This window comes from Scomber scombrus, chromosome 3 (assembly GCF_963691925.1).
Source record: "Scomber scombrus chromosome 3, fScoSco1.1, whole genome shotgun sequence".
NCBI classification, from domain to species: domain Eukaryota; kingdom Metazoa; phylum Chordata; class Actinopteri; order Scombriformes; family Scombridae; genus Scomber; species Scomber scombrus.
Window position 1 is genome coordinate 22,313,592 of NC_084972.1, and position 21,790 is coordinate 22,335,381.

Here is a 21,790-nt window from a genome sequence, read left to right on the forward strand (position 1 = left end):
ATGTTGTTCATTTAGAAACCTTTCAACTTCAAGAGCATTTTAAACTGAATGTCCCCACCAAGAATACATGCTAGAAGTCCTCATGCAGGATGAACTGTTGCCAAAAAGCAAATCTACTGCCCTCTAGTGTCTGGATCGTGATGCTGATTGGAACCCTGTATGAACTGAAATGTTTGCTTTTTTATACTGCATTACTTTAACTGTACAATAAATATATTTAAGAAACCATTTAAAATAAAATCAAACCTGTAAAATCTTCAGTTGTGTGTTCATTGCGCCAAGCAGTGATAGAATTCTCGAGACAATTTGTGGTTTGAGCAATTCACATCTTTATTTCTGTATTTTTTTAACAATGTTGTGGCACCCGGGTCTACAGTCTCAAAAAACGTGCACAAAAGTTTTCTTTCCTGCAAATAAAAAATAAAATTCTGACTTGAGCAAAGCAAAGAGCAGGAAACTAGTGTTAACTCACAACCCTTTCTTTGTCTAGTTCCAGAGCTTAAATGATTCAGTTCTCAGCCTCATCACATTTAATAGACAGATCAGTGTCCAGGAGTTAATCCCCCCCCCCCCCCCCTTTGGTAGTTAAAAAAAATATTTCCTCCATTTAAAACAAATATTCCAACTTTTTTTTTTCATTTTTAGTATATATCAGTCTTTACAAAAAAAGCGAGGAGAACCCTCTGCTTCTGATCCCTAAAGCCGAGCCCAAATCCCCCAAAAACCTCCCATCCCAGCAAAATATCAACACATGATCTCAGGAACAGGAGTGGGGAACATAGGAATGACATGTAGAGGGAGGAAATAGTGACATGTGTAGCAATACACATTTTAAATAATGTGGATAAATTCAATTGTGTTCGAACATTTGTCATCATAACCAATATACTCGGTGACCATGCATGTACAGCTACGTATTCTCAGTGACACGAGCACTTAAGTTGGAAAGGGGATTAAGGGGAGTGTACAACACCAGTCAAAAGTTTGGACACACTTTCTCATTAAAGAGAATGGGAAGATGTGTCCAAACTTTTGGCTAATACTGTATATCTAAAGCATGTGGACATACAAGTTGGTAGAACGACTTTTGAACTGAGTAAGGGGGAAAAAAAGGGTCGCGTGGTATATAAACACAGAATAAAACAGTCACTCTATTCTTATTTTTGATACTTTTTTTATTTTACCTTTTTAAAGAAAACCTGACTGTACAGAACTAAATCTATATGCCTATTAAGAGTTTTTCCAACTCTAATCCTCTGGGATGACAAAGAAAGAAAAAAGGGAAGAGAGCGAGGGATCCATCGAAACAAATAAAAAAATTAATCTAATAACTCATTAAAATCTCCAACTTGACTCAAAAAGGGAATTTAAAACCTAATTGTTTGCTTCTTTTGAGTAAAACCAAAAAACAAAATAAATAATGAATGCAGCGCATCAAATCAGTGGCGGTTGACATGATTTCAAATGAGGAAGAGGCGGTATAATATATAAACTCTTAAGTTGAATAGTTGCATTGACTGCTTTATGGTAGCCGATGATATAAAAGTGAGATTTAGTGCAGATGCAGTGTCTTATCAGTTGGCTGCCAGTCCTGTGGCCTCAGAGGAAAGCCTGGAGAAAGAGACAGAGACACCAGGAGACCAGGGTGGGAGAGAGAATAAGCATGCGTGCAGTCAGACAAGATACATGTTAACCTTTTATACTATACATCACATTATAATTAAATGCTATATGAAGACAATCTGGATTTATTAAACAAAAAAAATGTATGCTCTGGTTTAGAAGAAAAAGATCATTAGATGTCCAGTTTCCTAACTATCAGCTGTTCAGAGTCAGATATCAAACTGATACTTCAAGGTTTGACAATGGAGCTGTGCTGAGGAAATGGTTCTTCATTTTGGGAGATATACTTAATTCCTTGTCAAGAGTTCGATGGAAAGATTGTCTGAAAGTAATTATGATTCTGCTGCCAAGAGCCGGTTCACTTAGCTTTAAGACTAGAAACAGAGGCAAACAACTTTCCTGGCTCTGTTCAAAGCAAAAATTTGCACACCAGTATCCCTAAAGGCCCAATATCACTATTTCATCTGATTAATACGTACAAAAAACCCGAAAATTAAATAAAAACGACATGTTAGGGTTTTATATTTGGAGAGCCAGTTGTACGATTCCCTCCGTTTCGAGTCTTTGTGCTAAGCTAAGCTAAATGACTGCTGGCTCAAGCTACATGTTTACTGTACAAAAGTTAAAATGATCTCTTCCTTCAAACTCATGGCAAGAAAGCAAATATGTGCATTTCCCAAAACATCAAACTGCGTTACCATGATATTTTTGTACTTTATATCAACAACATGATCTAAAAAGGTGATTTGATACCTGAGGGCAGATTAATTGAACTTACATCTGTTTCCTACATGAGCAAAATCATCATGATACATATACTCTTCATTATGACACCCAGTAATAATAATAATAATAATAATAACAATTATAATAATCACTCAAAATTCACTACAAGAAAACTACAATTCCCATACCATATGACATCTTAAAGAGAGAGCCGCTACCTGAGCAGAGCTTACACAAAGAGAAATGCTTAAGTAAAATCAGTGACATAATTCACTGTCCATGCTAAGTTCAAAGTCATTTAAAAATATAATGCACTCAACATGTCAATCCTTTAGGAGACGAGCCAAATCAAGCTACAGATATCGATTTAATAAATATGGCAGCAACCATCTTTCTGGCTGTGAAACACTGTTAATGTGCATTTGTTTTCTGTAGTAAGCGTGGCATGGCACAGCCAGATACAAAAGCAAGTGCAGGTACAGACAATAACGAGTATTGTCAGTACTTTAGTAGTAAATGACTTATGTTTCCTTCGTTAGTAAGGGGAGAGCCTTCGTCTTTTAGATTTGGAGCCCAGCTCGGGGGCAATTTTGGGCTCTGGAGGGATTGGGTGTGTGGGGTTACTCGCCCCACTGACAACATGGAGGGCCAGGAGAGGGAGGGGCTTGAGACTGAGGAGACTTGACACACAGGCAGGAGAGCTGGGGAGCAGGGAATCAGTGGAGGAAGAAGAGGAGGAGGAAGAGGAGGGAGGAGGAGGCGGCCCTGGAGCCAACAAGGACAGAGGGATGGAGGCTGAGGGGGGCACCACACAGGAGGAAGAGGAGGAGGAGGAAGAGAAGGAGGAGGTAGCAGCAGAGGAGGTGGTGGTGGTAGTAGTATTGGTAGTAGTAGTAGTAGTAGTAGTAGAGGTGGAGGAAGGGCACAGGCTGGTCTGTTCAGGGTTCAAGGAGGAGGAGGAGGGAGGAGGTTTAGAGGACTCTACACTGTAGAAAGAGAGACAAGGAGAGAGGGACAACACAGTCGGGATGGGTCACAGGGCAGGCTGGTGAGCAATGGGGAGGGACAGGTGGGAGGGAAAATGGGTTGGGGGTGGGGGCGGTCACTCAGGGATGTGATCAAAACACAGGACAAAAAGCGTCATTAGAAATGCACGTGGCACCCAAAACTGAAAGAAAAAAAAAATCTCTGGCCATGGATCAATGCAGAGCTAAGTGAGGGGAAGAATAAGGGAAGAAGCAGACTGACAAAGAGCTAACAAACACCAAAGCCATAAATATTGATTGAAATAGAAACGCCAAGGACCCAATTATTCTGATAGCGTATTAAATCACACTAGAAAACTTTATTATATATTTTCATACATTGAGGTACATTAAGTACCCTACTCTTGCATGGGTGACTGTAGGAGCTCTAGGACAAATAAAATGTGACAGCCAAGGAAAAAACCGAAGGGTGATTGGGCAAATTTAGAAAAGAAATTGAAAAAAATCTGATCAGGTTGACCCAAGTAGTTTAGCATTTTATCAAAATGCACTGATTCAGCAGAGCGTAAAACTGAGAGTGAATGCATCACCTGTTGGGAGTTAACACAGTTAACAGATGATCTTACCTAGCGTTGATGAGGTACTCTGCCAGGCTGATGCTGGCAGGTGAGCCGGTGATGGTGACCTGGCGGTCGGTTGATCCATCCACTGGATTCGCAATCTTAATCTGGGCACCTGACATTTGCCTGATCTCGTTGATCTTGGCCCCCTGGCGGCCAATGATGCACCCAATAAGCTACAGTGGAGAAGAGCAGCAAAAACAAGCAACATAGATGTTTAAAATAAACCATGATGAATGTAAAAAACAAGCGCCTTTTGAAAATGTATCAATATGAATGTAAAGCTGGAACTTGGGTATTAAAACTGGGATAACATTTGACTCTTTGGAGCACTTACATCATTTGGAATGGTCATCTCATGGGAACTGGTTTGAGCAGAAGCATCTATCCCTGACAGAGAAATATACAGGAAAAAAATAATGAACCACAATCACATAAACATAATGTTGCAATATTCTTATAAATAAACTTGCAATATGCATAGAAACTAAACAACAGTGAACATCACTTCCTGTAAACAGAAACCACTTCAAAACAAAAAGAAGTGGACGAGCCTCTATTCACCTATAAAACAATATTAAAGCCCTTTGGTTTCAAATATTAATGTTTCAATACAACATTAAATATTGTAGTCTACTACACCACACCTCAACCACAATCATTAGGAGTTGCAGTATGTACCTTGAAATGATCAATTTCTTAAAGCTCTGCATGGATCGTTTTTAGTTAAATCAGCATTTCTTCAAATACGGTTGATAAGCAATTTAGCAACAGCCAAATGCTGGTAAAATATCAAAGTGGCTGGTAGATTTTCTTTACTCAAGAGCCAAAAAAACAGTGGTCATCTATTGAGTAGCTGGTAAAATTTTAACATCCACTAGCCAATTGGCCAGTGGACAAAAAAAACAAACTTTTTTAGTTTTATGAACTCCGATCAAATAAACTTTTGATCAAACTTAATTTTGAGCCTGACCAGTAGCAAAATGTTGCATTGAAAGCCTGTGGGCTGTGTCGTGCTGCATACCAGTGAATCCCTGGTTGCTTGGTGCGATGGGGAAGGGGCTCTGTTGCATAGCCAGCTGGTGAAGCTTGGTGAGCTGTGGAGAGATAGCAGCAGAGGAAGACTGTGAGAGTGAGAGAGGAGGCAGGGAGAGAAACAGAGAAAATGGAAAACACAGGAAGAGGGAAAAACAGAACAAAAAAAATAAAAAATCACAGTTAGTAAAGACAACTACAACAAAGAACGCCCCAAAGAAACAACAACAAAAAAAGAAAGATTTCACACACTTCATCACTTAATGCCTTGGTGTGTAGATTTCTTATCCTTTCACAAAGCTCTACGTGGATCACTGGTGTCTGACTGTGTGTTTTATGGCTTGTCTATGTAGGGTACCCCATAGGTATTCCTCCACAGTTCAGGATGCACCTCTTGATAAAGCTTTCTTGTAGTCTTCAGGGTCAGGGCAAAGTCACAATACACAAGGGAGGAAGCTCTCAGTGTGCAGGAGATTTTCCTAACCAAAACCAATACAAGACCCACACATGAACTGAGACAGTCTCAACTTAGCTTAACACTGTACCAGTATCACCACTACAGCTGGAAGGGAAGGAGGAAATTATGTTTCTGTCCCACCTTTATAAACAGATCTTGTTTTGATAAATGAAAACTGCTCTAACCAATGGCACTGCTTAAAGGCCATAGAGAAAAAACACACATTTTACCTTAATAAATATTACTATGTTATATCATATCTAACTAGCATTTTGTTGCTTTGATGTCAATATTCAGTGACAGGTAAGGCTAAAAATATACAAGCTATCACATCCGATGCTCCAGATGGAACATCTAAAGTTCATTAAAAAAAGAAAGAAAGTTTGAGTCAAAAGACAAATGGGCAGAGCATAACAAACAAAGTAATAAGCGTTAATGAAGGTGGGCACAAAGAACATTTTTATCTGGGACACACTAATGAATGAGACATGTAAAACAAGACAGCACATTAAAAAAAAGGATGAACAGGAAGGGTGAGCAGCAGGAACAGATTATTATTCATGGAACAGTGGAGAGTCTGGACAAACACAAACAGTAGTTTAATTAACAAGTGACTGCCAGTCAACACAGGAAACATGAACAGCACTGCTCTCTAAATGGTTATAAAATCTGATAACAGTAAATCGAAGGGAGGCAGACAAAAAACAAAATTAGGACTACAGCAAATGTAAAACGAGATGTGGGTGGGTGGTCGCACATTCGTAATAATAGGTGGAATTGGTGGGGGTCATGTGGAGATGACTACTGCACTTACATCTGGCTGTGGAATCGCGTGCTGTCCTTGTACGGCATATGCCTGAAACAAATGAAAACAAAGCTTTCATAGGCCTCTGATTGTAGGTTAAGTTACAGCTACATCCTTCCTAACGTATAAATACCGCTTGCACACTTCAACACAACAAAGCGTTCTCTGAACTAAAATCTAAGAATATCAACATGTATGTCTTGTCCAAAATCTCCACATTTCTGGGAAAAGAGAATTATTTAGAGACATTATAGTGGAATTAAGGAAACCAGAAAGAATTTTAAAAAAAAAAAGATATTTAGTAAGTTAAAAGACTTTGCAATGTTAGGCCAACAAGCTCCAGAAAGCAGTCTGGTGCACACAAAGAAGGCCACCTCACGACTGGAACTTAATGTTCAAAACAAAGTCAAAATGAGGGGAAGGACAAAAAGAAAGTTGTTACAGACTGTCTCTAGAGTAAATGTTCCATGGTCATTAGAGTACTTGATAATCTCTTGGAACAATCAGCCCACACAGTTTGGATACAGCTGTTTTCTGAACTTAAATACCTTCAACAGCTACTCTTTTGAAAGCAACTTTTCTGATTATGAATAATCATACTGACATTCTTCATTCAAGATGTTACTTTGAGTTATATTCAGGACTTTCCATCACACATCAGTATTTCAAAGAATACTTTTCCTGCAAAATATGCATCCCGGACTCACTGGAGCCCAAATGAAAGACAATCACAGCAATAAATATCCCCCAAAACATAACAGGCAAACAAGTGGGATTCTCATGTCGCTCTGAAGTGTCGTATGTACCTGTCCGCCTGCAAAGATGACGGGAGATCCTGAAGGCTTGGGCCGGTAGGGGATAGTGACCCCCTTAGGCGGAGACTGTACAGGAGACAAAACAAGCGGATGTGTCATTATATTACAACCCATGTTATCATCTAATTGTTGAAATTGTTAAATCATGTTAGACTTATTTCATTCATTTTTTACAAGTAAAGTAACATGAACACACAATCTTAAAAATATCACAGCTTCATACTACAGACGTCTTCATTTAGATTTACTCTAGCTGCTCCAAATCCTAAACATACTTTCTTTCAGTGTCTGCCAATATCCAGTCTCAAGCTGATGTTTATATTTTCTTAAGTGATACAGCTGCATTTTGTACATTTGGCATAACAAAGGCAAAATGGAAAAAATAAATATTCAGCAATTTAAATATACATCTAACCCAAACATAAAAGCCTTCCTTTTAAGAAGGTTTAACATTTTGTATAGTACTCTATATGTTTTTTACAATACCAGCCACAATCCTGCTAAACGGTTTGACACCAATACCAAGCTCATAAACAGAGATCTCACTATTCCACATCATTCATTTTACAGATCTACTTCATTCGCTTCATTGCTTTCACGGGTCCACTTACCTCAAGCATGACCACACAGATCTGCTTCACGCACTCAATTATAGACTGAGGAGTACCAGCGATGGTGATGGCGCGCTCCGTGGAGTTGGGGAGCATGTCTCCTGCCACTTGTACCTGAGCACCGGTTGACTGGGACACACAAATATAGGGAAAAGGGATAAGGATTTTAGATCACATAAGTTTTATTCTTTACATTTCGTATTCCATGTTTTTCTGTGTGCATACCTCTCGGATTTCCTTGATCTTGCAGCCACCTTTCCCAATGAGGGAGCCACACTGGCTGGCAGGCACCACAATGCGTAGGGTCACAGGGGGCTTGCTGGTAGCTGTGCTGTTTGTCATTGAGCTGCTTATGTCCTGGAAAAACATATGAAGGTTAATTCAGTTTGTGTTCAGGCTGGGTACTGCTGATCTGCAGAAAAAGTCAGTATACTTGGGACATACCTCTTCCAGCTTCTCTATGATCATGGAGAATGCTTTAAAGATGGCGGTGGTTGGCCCTGCCAAAGTAATGATCCTCTCAGGGCAATTGCCCTCAGAGATGTTGATGCGAGCCCCGCTCTACAGATAAAGACAAAAGCAAGTAATTGAAAGAATCAATTTGGAAGACTTTTGCCACAATCTGTAACTGTGGCCTGGAAGTAATTATAATATCACTATGTAGAGTAATGAAAGCTAGAAGGGACCTCACCTCTTCTCTCATCTTCTTCACAGATTCACCTTTCTGTTTGCAGAGGATAACATCAAAGTCAGATTCATTATCAGTTTAATTCAATGATGAAGAGAATCAAACATCTAATCATATTAAACAGCAGCTTACCTTTCCGATAATACTTCCGACTTCCTGAAACACAAGAAAAGATATTGTTCTTCTTTGTTAATTAAATCAACTTTTTAAACTTGACATTTGTTATTACCACAGAATTAGATATCTAACCTCTCGAGCTACATTTTGTATCGCTTTGTCAGGCATGAAGAACCTTCAGTAAATGAGGCAATATGGTTTCCTATCACTTGGATAAGAAGACAAGTTCTCCCTGTCAGAGCACCTCCTTCAGAAATGTCTTAATGGTTATGGGCACTAGATGTAAACCATTATAATAAATGCGAATTCTGCAGTTGATGGGATGTTTATTTAAAGAGAGCCAAAGTGAATTACAAACGATAGTCTTTTAATTCACTAATTGTGAGGTGCATTGGTCAACTGTTCAAATTCGTCCTGAATTTCCCAGCACTCTACCATAGGCAATTTTTGTTTCGTCTCTTCTTACATAGACTCAAGATGTTGCTGTTGACCACAGTGAGACCCGTGATAAAGTCAAGCCACAGTATACGTAGGCTGCTAATGCCTGTAGCCCGCACTGGGACCCGTTTTAAGATGCTCCAAGCTAGCAGATCTTATGGAGGATCATTTTTCAGTTGTATCAACAGTCTGGTATGCCTGCAGTGTAAGCTGATGTCTAAGAGTCAGATTTTGAGCAGCCGCTTCCCACCACATGGCATATTATCACTTGAAACCACAATAACAACAGGGCACTGTGGGACACAAGATGCAACAAGTGTGTGGCTGCATGGCAGCCGTCAAAGTCAGATGGATTGGACATGCCTCCTGGTTGTGGTTTTTACCAAGTGTCAAATAGAGATGTGGGAATGGCTGTGTGTAATATCATTTCAAACTGCTATGGGATCATTCAGCAAGAAATACAGCAGAGAGAGACCTCTACAACATTTGAAAGGAGTAGAGGACGTAATTACTGATTTGTGAGTGAAGAATATAACTCTGCTCTCAATAATGATGGCCATTTACTTCTGACGTAACTTAATACTAGCAATGAGGAACATTGTAATATTTTAGCACAGCTAATGCACCTTGGAAAATAACTCAGGCCCTGTCGGCACTGGGCATTAACATGTGCCATGGGTGATCCGATCACAATTGGGCAGCTCCAAGTATATCAGTTCACACCTGGCATGGTGTCTTGAGTCACTACTTGTAATCAGACTTCTCACTTATTGCTCTATGTGCAAATAAATACATACATCATTTCTATTTGCAAAGACCAAATGCATTGTTTTTTTTAAAGCTAAAGTGAAGAGACCGGTATTATATTAAACTATACGGCCTAATGCATCCACTGTACCAACTATGTTATGCTAGCTTGTCTGGGAGGGGGCCTAGTAACACCCCAAAGTATGGCTAAAGTTTTGCCAGGGAAAAACTTGGCATTGCCATTTTTAGAGGGGTCCCTTGACCTTTGCCCTCAAGATATCTGAAGGAAACTGGATTCTATGGGTACTCACAAGTCTTCCCTTTACAGACATGCCTACTTAATCCCATGCAGTTTTTTGCATGCAGTATAAAATGTGTTATCATCGCCAATTCTACAAATGAAGTTTTTGAATATTTCTGCATTACTGGGGTCCCTAAACAGTCTAGGAATTGCATAAATTGAGCATAACTGGAAAGTGTATACTCTTCTAGATTTAATGAGTCCAGTTGTATTCTTATATGATGATGTTAGTCCCCATAGTTGTCATTTCATTGTAGTCAGACCATTTTTTGACCTTACCTTATAAAACGACCTGTTATGACTTCTAGGACAATCACAGCTTCATGATACTTTACAAGGCAAACTAGAAGATTTACTAGGCATAGTGCTTCCCATCCAATCACTGAAAAATGCAATTCTTACAGAAACCTTCAAATGTCAAAAGTTTTTATTCACAGCATTCATTTATCTGTGGTGAAGCTCAAGGTCTTGGTATTGTAATTGTGGTATTTTGGATGGATTTTTGACATTTTTCTAAATCAGTTCTCAAGTGGTCAAAAAATGGTTAAATGTTTTACAAAATATGTGTAACAAATAGTATCAACCCAAAAATTGCTGCTACAACATAGGAGACATAACTGAGCATGTGAATAGTCATTGTATACTTTCTTAATAATATTAAAAGCCCTTATATACTCTAAACTTTCAAAATTTGAATAGACACCTGACCAAAACACAATGTTTATTACAGCTATAGTGCAGCATTGTACAGTCTGACTGCAGTTGGAATGAAGGACCTGCGGAAGCGCTCCTTCTTACACTTGGGGTGTAAGAATCTGTCACTGAAGGAGCTGCTTAAGGCCTTCACAGTCAGATGCAGAGGGAGAGAGGTGTTGTCCATGATGGAGGACAGTTTGGCCAAAACCCTCCTCTCTCCCACCACCTCTAAGGTGGACTTACCTTTAAGGTGGACCAGCTATTATTGTTCAGTGACTATCTCAGCCACTCATAAACAGAATGGAGAAAGGTTGGCTGCAGAGTCTCTCACATGTTTGGCTAGGACACATTCGCATACACACTTTAAAGGGGACCTATGATACTCATTTCAAGATTGATATTTTTATTCTGGGACAAGAGTAGCTTTTTGTTATTCACAGTTCAACAAACTCCTTATTTATCTTATACTGGCCCTTTATGCAGCCCCTCAGTTCAGCCTCTGTCTCTAACAGGCAGTGTCTTTCAGGCTCCCCTCCAAATAAGCCCAATCTGTTCTCATTAAAATCCAGGCGACACAGCAACATATAGACAAATTTGGAGCTCTTTGTTCAGCGGCTCAGTTAGAAATAATGCAGGAAGGAATAGTACAAGCAGAAACAACCACAGTAATGATGATGTCTGATGAAGAGCTGCAGATGACCAGCACACCTCTAACGGGTTAATGACTTATTTAACTTTGCTTTGCTGTGTAATGAAAAAAAACCCCTCAAACAGCTCAACTCCAGTCATGGCTCGGCATGACTACCCCAAAACAATGGAAAAATGTCATAATGCTAGCAGAGCGGAGCAGTGAACTCACACGCTGCGCGTGGAGCAGATGACTGTATTAAGAAATCCATCACGAGTCAACATCGGCTCGGGCTAAAAGTAGACGAAAAAAAGTTGGAAACTTTGCATTCAGAGCAGTCTGCAGCCGATGCATTTTGCACACAGGGATAATGTCTACATACACTTTGCTCATTTTTTGACACTTTGGGCTTGTTTAATATGAATATCTAACATTATAACACTATGACTGAAAAAAAGGAAAAGCAAAATAGGCCTCCTTTAAAGAATGTGGCCATATGCGGCCCAGACCACCTCCGCATGTGGTCTGAGCGATCGGATCTTAACATGTCCTCAATGTGTGTTGGGCACGTTCACACCTATACTTAGAGCTGTCTGCTTGTGACCAGATCACCCAAGATGCATTTTAATACCCGGAGTGAACAGAGCCATGTATAAAGAGGAGGAAAAAAACAGCTTGTTATGCAGCAGAGACGCATGGCAAAACACCTTGCACTGAGATACAGGATCCAATCACTGTGTCAATAACCGTACTCATCACATCACAGTCCCTGGCCTTTATGCATCCGTCAGGGACATCACGACAATAAATATAGAGTCATATGTTATTAAGAGTGACCTCACCTTGCCATGCATGAGCAGCCTAATGGTAAGGGTGACATTGAGCCCTCCTTCAATCACACCGGAGTCCATAACTGCAACTGAAATGTAGTCGTCCGTATAGAACTGGGGTCTTTGGTCACTGAGATGGATCTAAAGGGTGCAGACAAAATACTTAAGATTATGAAGCAATCAAGATAATGGAAATGAAGACTTAGTTAATGAGAAAAGAAAAAACACACACTGAGATAACATGGACACTCATACCACATTTGAGGCGTTTTTTATTATGTTTCTAAATCAAATTCTTCCACAGGAGAAAACACTCCAAATATTCTTGCTACAAACCTATGGCCACATTTAAATGCCACCATTACACAAAGTAACCGGGTTTTTCCTAATTTACCGATTACATACAAAATGAGAATATATAACAAAGGATGATACACTGGCAAACATACGATAACTATATTTCATATTATATTTGAAAAATGTACCCTGGAGAATACAGATGAACATTTTGTGAATGAATAGGATAAATCTGTGTTACAGCTTATGTCAGCGTTGATAGTACCTTGATGGATATTATAATGAATCGGGAAAAAAGGAGGTTTAGTGCGCACTTTCTCTGTGGAGACTACAAGCTGCTAGTTTGGAGGACCAGAGAGCAAGTTATACGACTCCAAACCAATAAATCACAATTAAATCCATCTCATTTAGTGGGAAACATATGGATAGCCTTGTTTAGCTTGTGGGCTAACGATGCCTACATCAGTATATGATTCAAGTGTATCAACAAATGTGCGTACGATTCAATCTGTCGTTATCGTAGTCTCAACCAAAACATCATGAAATTAACACGCAAGTCTTTTCTCGACGCGACGAGCAGATGTGAAATTGATTTTTGACTCACGTTTTTTTGAGTAGAAAGTGAGTGAAGTGAACTATTAGCGCTGGTTGTAAGTGTGTTAGCCTGTTAGCATGCTGATTACCCACCGTGCTGGGAAATGAATGGAGCATGCGTGCGCTACTTAGCACACGCTAGCTATTTGGCTTTTATCAGTCAATGTTGTAAATTGTTGGTTAAATGTCGGCACCAATAGCTAGGTCTCCTTTTTTTCGAAGTGTATCCACCAAACAACAAGCAGTGGGGGTTTAAAGCCATCATAAAAAATAAACTTCCCTCTTGGTTAGCTAAGCTAGCAGACTGCGTGCTCATCATCATGCGGCCTTGTTAGCACGCTGGGCGCGATTTCTTTCCGCTACTTCAGATCATAACAACAAATATTTTAAAAAGCGCTAAACGCCGACATAAAACTCACCTGATTCGTGCGCTGGAAGGTGATCGGGGGGAGGGTTGGGGTTGTAAGGGTAGAAGGGGAGAGGTTTGGGAGGGTAGAGACCCGGGGGAGAGTTTAGAAAGGACTCGGGGAGGAGGGAAGAGTGATGTGAGATCGAACTCCACTCCTTTACACAAAGACAACACAATTATAACCTCTGAACTTTCCCCCTTCACCCAGCCCGATTCCCCCCCCCCGCCCGCCCGCCCGCCCGCCATATTTTTCCAGCACCCGCATTACGCGAGGACCAGCCCTTCTCCGCTTCTGATTGGCTGTTATTCGTTGCCTCCGTTGGTTCCATTGGTTAAGCGTGGGTGTGAGGAGTGAGATGATTGGCTTACGGTAAAAATATCAGGGTCAGGGCCAATGATAGCCAATCAGAGGCAGCGTAGGGGCGGGGCTTCCAGAATGCGGGTGGTAAAAATAACATCCTTTCTTCACACATCCTGAATCTGACCCACACTTTGACCCACAGATGCCCCAAAATCACGTCTGTAAAAAGGTACAGTGGCACATTTGTCGGACATTATTGACAGCAAGAGTTATTGCGTACCATATATACTTTGTTATATTGGATAAAGCGTAACATTACGAAAAATCTGTTGCTGGAAATAATGGATGGTGTTTTACCCACATTTATATACTGGGTATGGAATAAGTTTGCGATATTTTCCTCATATATTGTCTCAAAGCTATTGATATTTATAAACTTCAATTAGACTTTATATACACCTACCGGCCACTTCATTTGGTACACCTGTGCAATCTAATGAAGTCCAAAACAACAGCTCAACAGCTCTGCCACTGACTACTTTTATGAAGCTTATGCATTTGCAGTTTTTTCTGACATTGTCAGAGAGGTGATAATTGTACTTTGATGATTATTACTGATGTCGTATTGGGTGGTGTTGATATGCTGGGGTGCATCATATTCAATGGTGTTCATAATATTTTGTCCACTCCATTAACATACATACTTGAGGGGGGCAAAATATTAGGATCACTTCTCCAGATAATGCAGTAAACCACCATTACCCACTGCAACCTCAATAATAACCTTAAAGTAGAATGATCACCTTTCTGATAATGTCAACAAAAACTGAAAATGTATAAGCTTTATAAAAACAGAATTTATGGCAGAGCTGTTGTATTGGATTGCTATATATATACATATATATATATACACACACACACACACGTACACATTGCACTCCTTGCACTACACAGAAGTCAAATCTCTCTTATGTGTGAACATACTTGGTCAATAAAGATTACTTTAGGCTTTCATTCAGATCTATTTATTACTGCAGTTGCATAGCAAAACAGATATAACTTTTTCTAGTCATCTCATACAGTGGTGAACACATTTAAAAAAAAAAAAAAAAAAAAAAAAAAATCAATGGGCTCAAATAAAAATATGCAGTGTTTTAATATATAGTTAATCTTTTAAATTAATTAAATTTTTAAAAAATCAGGACAAACTGAAAAATGACACACACATTTTCTTTTACTGAATCACAGTGTTACATTTTCTCAAACATGCAGAGTTAAGCATTAAGACGAAAGTGCGCAGTCCCTACTGAAATGATGATTATCATCATAAAATGATGGCTGACAATCACAAACAGATCATTTGGATGAGCTGTGGCTATTTCATCTTATAAGTAATATTCATGTCTTAATGACACATGTGCAATAATTACTACACACTCCACACAAATGGGGAGAGAAGGAATTAAGTAGTAAATATTTCTTCCAACAAATTCAAAGATGATTATTTGGACCAATTATGAAACATTCTTACTAAGTTCAACTGTTACTGACACTTTGGTTCTTCTTTAAAAAAGGACCAAATGTTTTCATTTGATTTTGGGAGGAATTTTTACTAACAGTAATAAAGTTGTTCAATTAAACAGTGTGTCTGAGCAACAACCACAATTAGCTAACAAAACCTAAAGCCTGAATTTAAATATAATATCAAATGATCTTAGTTTTGTCCAGTGAAGTCATTTTAATTCTGTGACCTTGTGATATTTGAACTACAAAAATTAACCGCTAATATTCTCCGCCTCATCGACTCCACTACTGCTGCTGCTGCTGCTGCTGCTAGTCAACAATGTGCACAGCTTGTAGTTGAAGGTTGCTAGACCATAAGGTTGAGTATCCCCCATATTTCTTGCAGACAACACAAACACAAAAACTTGGCAACTCTGCAGAGATGTTACCCCCAATATTACATGGAGTTAAAGCATCTAGATTGTTTGAGATACGTAGAAAAATTGGCAGGGACAATACAGCAACACCCTGATATTGATAGGAACATGTCCCTAACACCCATATCCAAATAAACACCCGCATGGTGGAAACAGTTCACCAATAATATTCAGTAATGGTGTGAATATGTTCTCAGCAATAGCCTATACGCACTTTTAGTGTTATAAATAGCCCAATGAGGATATGATGAAATCCTGTAAAATATTAGCAATTCATTTTATGTGTTTGTAGTCAATAGCCAGGTTGCTCTTTGTTAGAGCAAACTTTCTGTGACAGCTGTGTTGTGGACTGGTGGCCTCAGTCGCTGTCACTGCTGCTGCTGCTGCTGCTGCTGGAGGACTGTGGAGAAAAGACAGAGAGATTATAAATGTATTTATAGGTTAATACACTTTAAATGATAGTTTTAAACACAAACAAATAGTTACAATTCGTTTTAATCCGTGTTTTCCAAATGTGAAATTTGCAATAAAACCTTTAATTATTGACTTGGTGAAAGGTTGTTTAGTACTCTCCCCATTTACAAAGTAGACTCACATGTCAAAACACAGTGGGAGGAATAATGTCAGTTATTTTCAAGGCTAAGTTACTGCACTTCTATTGCCGTGGATTGTTATTGTTCATAGATTTACAGTTTCACTTGGCCAACAAAGAAGATGTTGAAGTAATGATGTATTATTATATTATACTGTTTATTCAAGGTTTTAGTTGTTTCATATTTTTAACTGAATGCACTCTGTTTCCTTGTGCCATGAAACAACTCTTCCTCTGCACTGTATCAACCCACTTACATTACATTCATTTGGAAGACACTACACACATTGTTGACTTATAAGAAATGCATCTAAAAGTGATTGGAACAGCAACAGCTAAATGTCATCAAAAACTAGTAATGAATACTTCCCAAACATAAACAAGTCACAGCCTGTTCAGAATGTGAGAAAGTGCAAGTGCTTAGTGGTTGTTTCTTTCTTTTATCTTTTCTTTTTTTTTTAGGAATTGAGAGGTAAGGATGTGATAGCATAGGGTAGACTGAAAGGTGTTTTTTTTAGATACTTCCACCCAGGTAATTAACACCATTCAGACTCAGCCACATTCAGTTATTTCAAGCTTGTCTATCCCTAAAACAGCTCATTGGTTTTTAATGGGGTGTCTGTCAAACTGTCTCTTACCCTCCTCATGACCTTTAATACACTGCTACATTTTGGAAAACATTTCAAGTCAGCAGTGTACCTGATTATCTGACAAAAAAGAACAGACGCTGATCTATTCAAAGCAACCATGTTGGCTGGGAAATGAAACTGCAGCTGTATGTTAAACTCCTAAAAGCACAAGTCTAAACTAAACCTATTCACACCCACATGTACGATGTATCTAAGATAGTCAAATGCAAACTGACGAAGCAAAAGCCACATCACGTTTCCAAGGAATTCATTCACAGGGCAAACATTGGTAGCAGCAGAGCTACATATTGTTGCTAATGTTGTGCTAATGCTGTCTTATCTAGTGAACTAATAAAGGCTTGCAAAGTCTGACATGACCAATTCCTAACTAATTAGTTTGGAAATTACTAAAATGACCAATGACTCAAATTTGAAGTCATTTTATGTTGCTTTTATTTCTCTAATTCCTTCTGTAAGTTAAAGCATAGATATTCAAGTAGAGCTGTAACATTTATATTACGTATCTGATGGATAAAGTACAGTTTTAACAAAGTTATTATTTGTTTAAGTCTTCTTTTTTTTTCAAGAAAATTGCAAAAAGATCTGTTGGTTTCAGCTGCTTAAAATGGCGAAGGCTTCCTGCTTTTCTTTCTGTGTTTTATATGATGGTAAACTGAATATTTTGAGGTTTAGAGCAAAACAGATGAAGATGTATCCTTCAGCCGTGGGAACCTGTAATGTTCATTTTTGCCAATTAAATATCTTCTATTTTATAGATGAAATGATTTATCAAGTATTGAGTAGATTAATCAATAATTAAACTATCTTTAGTTGCAGCACTAACATACAGGGTGTAGAAAAAGATGTAACTTTATTCTCCACACAGTATGTTTGATTTATAATCTAGTCATTTGTCTGTGGTCATACAAGCCATCATCATGCCTCATAATGCAATCTAGTAACTGGCTATTGCTTGTTTTTATGTCCCTCGGCAATAAAATGAATCATAATGATAATAACCTACATCCCTCTTCTGGTAGAACCAAAACCAGCACATGATGGCATTTGTTTGCAGAACTGACTTCAATAAAGTTAGAGGCCTGTGTGCAGGTTCAGGTTTCATCTTTTGATGTAGTTTGTCATTATTATTTTACCTGCAGGGGATGCCATATTAAACTCTTTAACCTTTAAGCCAAATCTCACCTTGCCGCCATGTTTGTGGTGCTTATGCTTGTGTGCCTTCTTCATCTTCTTCTTCATCTTTTTGTTGGCTTTATGTCCAACCATCCCCACTCCCACTCCTGCCAGTCCACCGCCTAATGCTGCAGTCATGGGATTTAGCCCTCCATGATGATGACCTTTGCGGTGGCCTTTATGACCTTTTGGGGAGTGCGGGTATGGACCTGGGTGAACACCTGCAGGGTGGACACCTGGTGGAAATCCACCAGGTGGATATCCACCAGGTGGAAATCCACCAGGAGCCATAGGATAAGGATGAGGCCCTGGTGCTCCATAGGGCATCGCCCCTGGAGGTGGCATGGCTGGATTCACACCAGGTGGGAAATGGCCATGTGGGTATGCTGGAGGTGGAGGATGGGGGAATGCTCCAGGAGGAGGGACAGGAGGACACGCAGGGTTGTAGGCAGGAGGGAAGGCTGGATTTGGTGGTCCCACTGGAGGGGGAGGACCTAATACATAAACACATGCACAGATACGCACCACATTCTTTAAAAAACACATTATAAAACAGACCTCAACCAAGTCATAAAATGTATTTGTTATGTATGGTAACGTACCTTGATTCGGCCACATGGTCACGTATCTTAACTCACAAAATCCTGGAGAAACAGTGAGAGAGAGATGACATGAAAAACAATAGTTTCTTTCAAGAGTGAAACTACACTGCATCTTATCATATCATTCTCTATGCAGGTCTGATCTGAGACGATATCCTTGGTTTTTGTTCTATCTGCTTGTTCAATCAACAGACAGAATGGTCACACCAGTTTCCAACATTATGATATATATATACACACATATACATACACACACATAATAAAAGTGAAAAATGCATGTCATGAATATAGCAGGGAGAATTACTTCAAACTGCTTGTTTGTTCAATCAACAGCTTAAAGCCCAAATATATTCAATTTACAGCCATTTAAAACATAGAAACAGCAAAATAGACAATCTTAAACTAATCATCTTTCAGCAATTGTTAACAACTAATTTAAATGTTGACTGGCGGATCTATTAATCAACTAACTACTTCAGCATAGTTCAATGAATTAAAAATTTAAATAAGCTATTGTCAGGCACTCTGTCTGAAAATCTAACGACCTGTTGGCCAGGGCGGATGTTGACAGAGAGACATCAAACCTGTGGATTGCACCTGATTCTTTGGCTGCAATGCGTTTCCTGTTTCACTTCATTCAGGATTTAAAGTGGTAGTACATTGTGATTTTATTGGTTAAATTAAAAATGATTGTTGTCAGATAGTTACACTCAGTTGCCAGTTGATTCAGTGTAATACAACAATATTTACATATTTATAGTTTCGGTTGAAGTGGATTTAAAGCAGTTTCTAATATTTTGCCCTCCTCGGTTACATAAATAAGGGTAGACTAAATGTTCTGTCCACCTCTCAGTGTGCAGTATAACTAAATACAGTTAAAATACACCACACACTACAGCCTCGAACATGGCAATGAACCAGTTTTAACAACAATTGAAGATTAAAGCCTTCATGAGGATTAATTATTAGGCTGTTTTATAAGATCTGAACTGCCAACTGAATATCAATCTATTATAAGTCATGGGGTTACTTTTTAGCAACTAAATACAACACAACAGAATACTTGAATGACAAAAATATACCTCTTACTAATATTTTAGATCGTTTTCAGACACACTGCACACTCATCACGTATGTCACATGGCATTTTATGATACTAAACTCTAATGTGCAAGCTCCTTTTTTGGCAACACTTCCATCATTTAACTGCATGACCTGACGTCAAACTACAACAAACAGGTGTAAACAATGTTACTGTTATTTTTTTGCATAAACTCTATTATAATCACTGTTTATCAATGTCCAGATTTTAGAAGCTCACCTTTGGGACTTGTCCTCGCTCTGGGGGAGTTTGTCAGGAATTCAGAGCTCCAGTGTTTGTCTTCCGCATTGAGCTTCAAGGAACGAGCAAAGTATGCATCAGGAAGCCACGCCCGTCGTTAAAGGACACGCACGTTATTTACGCAATGGAAAGAGGCCAAGGGTGTGTGAATGAAAAGCTGATCTACTAGTTTCTATGGTTCAAAAGAGGTGATAATAGAATTGATGATGTGTACCCACAGCCACTGCTCGGGATTTTTTTAGAGGGAGGAGCCCTTCGCACACACACACACACACACACACACACACACACACACACACACACACACACACACACACACATTAAATATATCATATATCACACCATGCTCACTTTTGGGGACTTACCTTTATTTCATTTTCATTTCATTTTACATGGAGACTTACCCCAACCCAAACCATCACCAATACTGCCTCACCTTGACCCTAATCTTTTTTCTTTCTTTTTATAACATATTTTTATTGGCTTTTTCAAACATATAAACAGCCACAAAACAATGCAAAACAAACAAAATAATGATAATAAAATATAACATAAACTGAAGAAAACAGGCAGTTACAGAGAGTAAAATTAACATTAAATTAATATTCCATTGTGGTGGGTTAAAAACACTGAGATAGATACAGGACCATAAATAATTAGTTATTGGTTATTAATAGTTAATTATTTCATATGAAGTTACATTCAAAAAGATGGGAGGGTTAGGAGCTTGGTCTAATATAGTCTATAAATGGTTGCCAGATTTTCACAAATGTAGTCGAGGAGCCACAGCTCAGAGGACGAGAAGACTTCCATTGAAGAAGGATCAATCTTCGTGCTAAAAGAGTGACAAATATTGTTATTTTAAATTTAGTTCCGGATAGGTTATTGTTTTCTCCTGCTACTCCAAAAAAGCCATTAAAAGATCTGAAGATCTGATGGCTGAATTGTCAATTTGAAAATGTCTGATAGTGTTTTGAAGGTTGAACTCCAGTAAGTGGACAAATTAGGACATTGCCAGAATGAGTGTGCTAGAGAGGCAGGTGAGAGTTGGCAACCCTAACCCTAATCTTAACCACTGATCCAAAAAATCAGCTTTTTTCCAATGGGAGACACGGCTTTTGTGCCCAATTGGACAAGCTGTCTCCAATCAACTGGTCCTAAGTCTAAAAAATGTGTCTAGAAAAGTAGCTTGAGACAGAAATACACATACACATACTCAAACACCTGACTTAACACCTGATACATACTCACTGCATAGTTACGCATGTACCTATTACATCATGGAACAACAGTTATGTAAACAAAGTCCAGCATACAACACAGGGCCTTCTAGAGATTTTTTCAATTTAATTTAGACCCCAAAAAACAAAAACAACAAAGATACTGACAAAAATAACTCACAACCTCAACCACACCAATCACAGAAGTTGTTTTTTTTTTTACAATAGTCATATGGCCTTTTTCACATCAGACATGTCAAGTTATGGTAGGAAAAGTACAGGTGTTACTCATGAAATTGACAATGGCTCTGCTCTATTAAAATGCCTCAGTAAACAACAACAGTATGACGGTGAGAAACCAAAACAGCCAAATTGAATTCATCCCATCATTGTATTATATACACCTGTTCAAATTGCCCTTTGTGTGTTCTTGCTCACTAGCTTTACTTATTGGAACATTTACATATATCAGAGACATCACTGACATTATGAACAGTGTTAGTACCGCCTGTGATTTTGCAGCTATGTGAAGTCTGCAGTCAAAGTA

General features: G+C 38.8%; 2 protein-coding genes across 3 annotated transcripts; both read right to left on the reverse strand.

Annotated features, from left to right (window-relative positions):
- Window positions 1-305: 305 nt before the first annotated feature.
- Window positions 306-13,586, reverse strand: LOC134005783 (poly(rC)-binding protein 2). 2 transcript variants are annotated; one of them, XM_062444788.1, is made up of 13 exons: window positions 13,434-13,586; window positions 12,136-12,264; window positions 8,499-8,522; window positions 8,370-8,402; window positions 8,123-8,239; window positions 7,904-8,035; window positions 7,679-7,807; window positions 7,059-7,133; window positions 6,262-6,303; window positions 4,980-5,052; window positions 4,293-4,345; window positions 3,962-4,131; window positions 306-1,611 (listed from the first exon to the last, which is right to left on the reverse strand). In XM_062444788.1, the coding sequence occupies exons 2-13, from the start codon at window positions 12,202-12,204 to the stop codon at window positions 1,575-1,577; spliced, it is 954 nt and encodes a 317-aa protein (XP_062300772.1). In that variant the 5' UTR covers window positions 12,205-12,264; window positions 13,434-13,586; the 3' UTR covers window positions 306-1,574. The 2 variants fall into 2 exon arrangements, with proteins under 2 accessions (XP_062300772.1, XP_062300764.1); XM_062444780.1 differs by having other exon boundaries at window positions 4,980-5,079.
- Window positions 13,587-14,789: 1,203 nt separating this feature from the next.
- Window positions 14,790-20,143, reverse strand: prr13 (proline rich 13). Its single transcript, XM_062416116.1, has 4 exons — window positions 20,003-20,143; window positions 18,682-18,723; window positions 18,089-18,573; window positions 14,790-16,064 (listed from the first exon to the last, which is right to left on the reverse strand). The coding sequence occupies exons 2-4, from the start codon at window positions 18,695-18,697 to the stop codon at window positions 16,023-16,025; spliced, it is 543 nt and encodes a 180-aa protein (XP_062272100.1). The 5' UTR covers window positions 18,698-18,723; window positions 20,003-20,143; the 3' UTR covers window positions 14,790-16,022.
- Window positions 20,144-21,790: the final 1,647 nt, after the last annotated feature.

Bases quoted from the DNA above. Each gene is read 5' to 3' on its own strand.
- LOC134005783 (XM_062444780.1), bottom strand. From the start codon at position 12,204: ATGGACTCCGGTGTGATTGAAGGAGGGCTCAATGTCACCCTTACCATT. The intron at 8,403-8,498 runs GTAAGCTGCTGT...CTCTGCAAACAG, and splicing joins TCGGAAGTATTATCGGAAAG to AAAGGTGAATCTGTGAAGAA. The intron at 8,036-8,122 runs GTATGTCCCAAG...ATGTTTTTCCAG, and splicing joins TCATAGAGAAGCTGGAAGAG to GACATAAGCAGCTCAATGAC.
- prr13 (XM_062416116.1), bottom strand. The intron at 16,065-18,088 runs GTGAGATTTGGC...TTTTCTCCACAG, and splicing joins ACCACAAACATGGCGGCAAG to TCCTCCAGCAGCAGCAGCAG.